Raw genomic sequence first — 7,348 nt, 5'->3', positions numbered from 1 at the left:
ATTATTTTCAACAACTAGCTGAGGAAATAGTTAGAGTCTGGGTTGTAACTCTAAGGGAAGTAAGAATCTACTATGAAGATGGGTCCTTCACATTTCTTAGCAGTACCTTAATGGACACTTTCTATCCCACAGAAATTAAGAGTGATAAGTTTACTGAAGGATAAGGATAATGCTATAAGAGCATGGAGATCTATTTTAGCTGAATGGTTGATTGCAAGGGAGGAAAGAAGAGCAAGGAATAAAGCTGAATATGAGGAGAAGATGAGAAAGTATGATGAGGAGATTGAAATTTATATTAAAAGGTCAGAAGAACTCAGGGAAAAAGGGATGAGCAGAATTTCCAAGGATGGAAGATTTCTAAATGTAAAAGCTGGCTCATTCTCAAAGTTTAGAATTGAGATATTAGATGGTTATCCGAAGCAAGACAGACTCAAACTTGTGGAAGCTCTAACAGGGACACCAATCATAGAGGAAATTGAAATTCTTGTATATCTAAAGGAACTCATTAGAGAAGAATCAAAAGTCCCAGTCTTTGTCTGATGCATGTAATTATTTAAACTCCAGAAATCACCTAATGTATAAATATTGTAATTGTGTCAATTTTTATGTATTAGCCTTATTTTCCATTGAAGCTTGGGGTTAGTCTTGTTAACAGGTATGAATTTGTGATAAGCAATTTTCTCACAAATTGGGGGAGATTGTTGTGCAAAACATGCCTGTACAATAACAAGACTAAGTCAAATTGACAACCCTAAATAAGTTGTATTGTAATCTAAGTTTGCATTTTGTATTGTACCACTTAAGTCTGTAAAAATATTCAAGGGCAGACTGGAATCTTTTTCTGTAAACAGTATTAAGCCTAAGAATTCTATCTAGAATAAAATCAAGAAGATCATACCTCAGAAGAATTATGAAGAAGCTTGGAGTTGAATAAATCTGTTTTGGGAAAAATATTCTAAGTCAAGATCTCTACAAGTCACAAATTAAGTGTTATAGAGAAGTCATTCGAGAACTCCAGAATGACTTATCGAGAAGTCAGAAAAAGCTGCTAGAGAACTCAGAGATATCGACAAGCCAAATTACAGACATGAAGATTGAAGATATCGACAAGTCATTTCTTCACTAGAGAACTCTGAGATATCAACAAATCAAAATATCACTAGAGAACTCTGAGATATCGACAAGTCAAAAATATTACTAGAGAACTCAGAGATATCGATATGCCAAAGTGAAGACATTAAGATAAGAGATCCTGATAAGCCAAATTCTCTTATAGAGAACTCAGGGACTTCGATAAGTCAAAACAACTATAGAGTGAGTAGAGATCTCGATAATCCAATATACTTATCGAGATGTCAAGTTCTCTATATGCCAAACTGAAGATCTCGAGGTAAAACTCAAAGTACAAAGTGTAGACCAGTTCAAAATCCAAGATTGTCAATCAACAAATAATCCAATCAGTTGGATTGACAAGTCTACAAAAAGCATTTTGAAGAGTGCAAGATCAAAGGCCAAGATTAACTGGCAAAGTAAAGTCACAAGCGTGCAAGATTAGCAAAGATACACTAAGACAGAAATAGAAAGATTTGATTATCTAAAAATAGGGTTTAGCACATGATATTGCATGTTGTGTAATAACCAGTGTTTACTGTTCTATAAAGTAAACACTGGATGCTTTTTAGTAGTAACAATTAAGATTAGAAAAATCTTGTATTCTTTCAAGGAATAAGCTAAGCTCTTTATCAGCAAAGAGCCTAGAAAGTTTGTAGCAAAATATTCTTAATTTTAATAAAAAATTATGTGAGTTTTGAAAGATTTGTGTTCACTGTTTTATCTGTCTAAATTCAATACTAACACAATTAACTACAAGATTTTAATTTACTTTGTTCATCACCATAAACACTTCAAGAAAAGCAGAAAAACACAAAAACACATTCACCCCAGCGCTGTGTGTGATTCATTATCTAACAATCTCTTATATCATCACATATATCGTGAATGTATCCACTATTCATATCATGATCACGACGCTTGAAAAAGCGATGTAATTTGTGAAGTGAAAGATTATCAAAAATTAATGAGATATGATCTGGTCGAGGAAAGATAACCAACTTTAAAGTTATCAAGATGGAAGACAGGTGCTCAAAAGAAATATAATATACATATATGAGGTACGGGACTTTTGAAATAAGTTGGAGTAAATATAAGGTGTGACTATGAGTAAAAGCGATAATAGATCTATTAAAAATATTGTGACTAAGATTTAAAGTAGTTAAACATGTGAGGCTTGGATTGAATCTAGATTTTCATTTCAAGGTACACATATATGTATATATACATATATGTGTGTATATATATATTCTAACCTATTAAATAACTATATAAGATTGTCATGAAAAAGTTTCATTCTCAATCTCAACTTTAGACTAAATCAACTTTTAATCAACTAAATACAAAAAAATAAAATGATTTTGAAATATGATGTTGATCTAATAAGTTTTAATATATTGTAAAAGTGTGACTGATATATAGAATAAATTTATGATTAATGTCATTCAAAAGATGCATATATATAAGATGTACAACTTTTTATAATATATATATATATATATATAAATGATTGATTATAAAAATTAGAATGCAACTAGTGCTTTACAAGATTCCTCACTTATAATACTACAATGATACATATATAAAAAAGAAAAGAAAATACTTTACACTGTATGTGTTTTAGGACCAATACACATTAATTACCTAATTAATCCATGCTTTAGGATGGAGAAATGTCGATTGAACCGTTACCGATGATTGACGTTAAATAAATCAAGACACAAGAAATGGCTTAATACAAAAAAATGAATCCACTATATCACACATTTGAAGAAATAAAAAAAATTGAATGTGGCTGCACGGGCAATCATGCCAGTTTATAATTATATATTATTAAATCATAAATAAAATTCATGTCTTAAAAATTTTACTTCAAAAAAATTTAAAAAATTATATAATATTAAAAATAATTTGGCACTGATTTTAAAGTATCAGGTAGGCCTTTACTCGGAAGAACCATCTTATAGGGAAAACTTTGGAGAATCATTGATTTTATTATAAAATCTCATCACAAATATTAAAATTTTATTTCCAAAAATATAAAATTCGATGCTAACCTAGAATAATAACTATATTTGAATATAATAAAAATTTAACAATTAAAATTAGCTAAAATTACTTGATTTTAAATTTGATTCTACAATGGAATAATTTTTAATAAGTGTGATTTTACTATAGAACCAATTTAAAATTTTTCATTAATTTTAATGATTTTTAAAATTAAAAAAATTGTGTGACTTCGATTTTTAACTTGATAATTAAAATATATAACTATATATAATGATAAATAAAATAAAACATATATTTTATATTTTTTAAATAATGATTCTCCACAATTCAGGTACTCTAGGTGCTACCATATATATATTCATTCCCGAAATGTAATTACCACAGTCATCATTTGCTTGAGAGCATGGCTCAGGATAAGAGATTATATTGGCAAAACTAGGTTTGTAGAAGGCAGCAGGATTTATATTAATCCTTTCAAAACATGACCGTAAAAGATTGTTTACAACACAGGTCATTAAAGTTTTAGGAACATTGATCTGCCTGGATGATAGTATAAGAAGTGGAAAGAAATGCAGTACGTCAGATGTAGGTGAAATAAGATCACCAGATTAGCTTGATTAATTAGTAGTAAAATTTTAGCTTGTTAAAACGAGAACTAGATTAATTACAATGATCAGCAATGTGGATTAGAAGAGCGCAATGTGATTTAGAACAAAGCTTCCAATTTGAGACAATTAATTATAAACAGATTCATGTGGTACCGCGTCACTTATAGTGGTGGTGCAACTCAATCCAAACTTGGCCTTATCTAGGTCACCAAATGTGTGTTTATACATAGTAACATAAATGTAAATCATTCACATATATAAGCCAAATATTGACAATGATTTCAATATTATGCAGCAAAATAGGTCAACAATGAACTCCACTACACTCGGTGGATATTATGATCTTGTACTCGGTTTTAAAATGCACAGCACTTGTCAGTAAATTACACATCTTCCACAAAACATGAAATACTAGCCACATGCAGCATTTTCATCTATATCCACCAACTCCACTAAAATCACATTAATCATTATACTCACCAAAGTACTGTTTGTAGCTACACAAACGTATCTATAAAAGGCGAAGTTCCCATGCAGAGTGAAAATATACAAAACTTTATCTTGTATAATATATTATACAATTAAGCAAGTAGAGGAGCCTGAGAAAATTTACTTTAAGAAGAAAAAAATGGCTGGTGGAAGAGCTGTAGCATTTGGTGTTATGGTTCTTGTTATGTCTGCTTTTATAGTATCAGAGAGTAGAGTTGCTAGGAAGGACTTGGGTTTAGATCTCGGTGGAATTGGTGTTGGAATTGGAGCTGGGGTGGGTCTCGGTTTGGGTGGTGGTTCGGGTTCTGGATCAGGAGCTGGGGCTGGTTCTGGATCGAGTTCTGGCTCAGGATCCAGATCTAGTTCTAGTTCCGGGTCAAGTTCGTCCTCTTCGTCCGGATCAGGTTCAGGCTCATCCGGGTCTAGAGCAGGTTCTGAAGCGGGTTCGCATGCTGGATCACGTGCCGGTTCTGGAGGGGGGTCATCCGGAGCAGGCTCTGAAGCGGGTTCATATGCTGGGTCACATGCGGGATCTAGGTCGGGGTCAGGAGCTGGTTCAGAAGCAGGCTCAGAGGCTGGTTCCCATGCAGGTTCAAGGGCAGGTTCAGGTGACAACAACTGAAGAAAATATTGATTTATGTAACAAGAAATAAGTGGCAATGACATGTATGCATATGTCAGTGTGCTGTGGTCTCTCATGATTATATGTTATGTTATGTACAAATTAATAAAAAAATTATATATAAGTAATGTTGCATGTCTTTAGTTTTAAACCTTGTAGCATTGTCCCTTTATTCGTTTGAATTGATTAAACTGACTTAGATGTGACGCTTTTATTAACTAAAAAGTTACGCTCTGGAATTATTTGGAGGCCCTCGATTTATAATTTGTAACTGTAAATAACCTGCAAGAAGAAAGACCAAGCTATGGTCGGAATTTACTGCCCAATGCTTTTGGCTTGTTCCATCATTTGTACTTGAATCGCTGCATCAAATTCAAAGTAACGTAACTCCATACTATGACTGGAGTTTTGAGTGGAGCAAAAAATTACAGCAATTGCAAACTAAATTATATTTGAGTAACAAACCCTCGTCAAGTAGCCACATTACATAACCAAGAAATGATCTACTTGAGGTCCTAACCCGTTAAGATATGAGATATAATCTTGGTAAACTCAATTTCTGAAATTATTTAGAAATAATTTGATTTGTTTTGATTATTTAGTTGGTAAACCCGTTAACTAAATAATTTACCAAGAAATTATTTAGTTGTTTTGATTTGTTTGGTGTCCCAGCTGTCTGTTGTATCGAGTTGGATTTGGTCATGCAGTAGTGGCGTGGTTTTAGGAGAGTTCAGGAAATAAACATGTAGTGATCCATTTGTTAGGAAAGTAGTTGTTTCCGGATTCTAGTTTTTAGCATTTCCTTTGTATGCATTATGCATTATCTTAATAGTATGTAACGTTCAGTTAATGAAAGTAAGTAGTTCCACAATACTTTGTTTTTCTTTGTTTTCATATTATCTATTCATTGCAAGTTTACTTTGATCTACAACAATCTGGTATCAGAGTCATTAATATTTGGTTGATGACCAAGTGTATGCCCAAATAAAGAATGATGGAACCTGAGAAGAGCATGGAGAACACGGTGAGTTTGAGTTATGCTATGCTAACGAGAGGGAACTATACAGTGTGGGCCTTAAAGATGAAGGCGTGTGTGGCGCCCTCCAAATCCGGATCAGAAGTTTGGGATCCACAACACATACACAATATATAAACCTGTATAAGAAATACTATTTTCAATGACCCTGCTTTACATAACCACGGATCGCAACAGGTTAAAGTATAAAAACAAGCCACAACCTTAACTTTTATTACAACGTACCAAATCCCAACTAATTTAACTTACAACTGATAATAAAATTTATTTTTACAATCATACTATCGCTCTACCGTATGAAGCTCCTTGCTAGCTCGATCCGACTCAAACTGGAACCTTAGCCCGAACTTTGGACTGAGGAACTTTACTATCATCCATATCTGTTTCAACTGTAAAATATATAAAAAGAATCGCAAGGGTGAGTTAACTAGCTCAGCAAGTCACAATTACAATAATTAAGCTAATCAATGATCAAACGAGATGATTCAGAAGAATCAAGTTTATTGCTAAACAATGATTAGAATTGGATATTCATTTTATGTTTTAAAAACCAAGGTTAGGTTGCTGATCAGTCACGCACTAACCCCGAGCAGCACACAGCACTGCTCTAATTACTGGATCCAAGGCACACATTGGCCTAACTTGACCATTGGTATGGTCTGACCACGAATCTGGTCCACATATATAAAACTATCCAATCTTAAAGCAGTTCAATATGATAAACAATATAATTCGATAAAATAAGATCATAATCAATGATGGTTAAACATTTGAATAAAAACGTAAGGAAACTCATGGATATCTCAAGGATATATCAGGGTATGTATAGGAAACGGTTTTCAGTTAGTAAAATGATCAGGTATTAGGCGAATACTGATTTTTCAAGGTATAGTTCTTTGATGTTATAAAGAATGGTTGGAGTATAAAAGTTTATGTGTTTTCAACCAATTTGGTTCCAGTGTTTGGTGTTTGTAGTTATACATTTGGGGAGTAGTGTCATACTTGTGTGATTTGGTATCTGAAAATCAACAAAGGATGGTTTACGAAAAATTTAAGGCTTATGGCTCAAGAATCAAATGAGGTGATTCGGGTTCAAGGTTGTATGATTCAAAGTACTTACAGTATAAAACAGAGCTATTTTGAATACTTAACAATATTTCACGAGGGAATTTAGAAATATTTGCATTATATCTTGAAAAAGGTTTAGAAGTACTTGCCTCACAGGGCTTTACAACTGTTACTGATCAACTCTGAGTCGACTCTGCCGCTCAGGCTTTAACGTCCAACCACTAGACCACATTAGATTCGACTCTGATGCTCAGGTTTTCTGTTGAAACTCTATTGAGCTCGTCGACTGACTACTAAGTCATCTCTAGTCCATCGTCCACTTTCAGGTTCCCGGTTATAACCTACAGGGTCGAAATACCCTACGTTAGACGTCTAGGTATGCTTGACATATTCTCGATACTAATT

The 7,348-nt window shown here is 33.2% G+C and overlaps 1 protein-coding gene across 1 annotated transcript; it reads left to right on the top strand.

Annotated features, from left to right (window-relative positions):
- Positions 1 to 4,273: 4,273 nt before the first annotated feature.
- Positions 4,274 to 4,967, top strand: LOC141717202 (uncharacterized). Its single transcript, XM_074519299.1, has one exon. The coding sequence runs from the start codon at positions 4,357 to 4,359 to the stop codon at positions 4,837 to 4,839; it is 483 nt and encodes a 160-aa protein (XP_074375400.1). The 5' UTR covers positions 4,274 to 4,356; the 3' UTR covers positions 4,840 to 4,967.
- The last annotated feature ends 2,381 nt before the right edge of the window (positions 4,968 to 7,348 follow it).

Source organism: Apium graveolens, chromosome 4, assembly GCF_009905375.1.
Source record: "Apium graveolens cultivar Ventura chromosome 4, ASM990537v1, whole genome shotgun sequence".
NCBI classification, from domain to species: domain Eukaryota; kingdom Viridiplantae; phylum Streptophyta; class Magnoliopsida; order Apiales; family Apiaceae; genus Apium; species Apium graveolens.
This window is presented reverse-complemented; position numbering and strand designations above follow the sequence as displayed.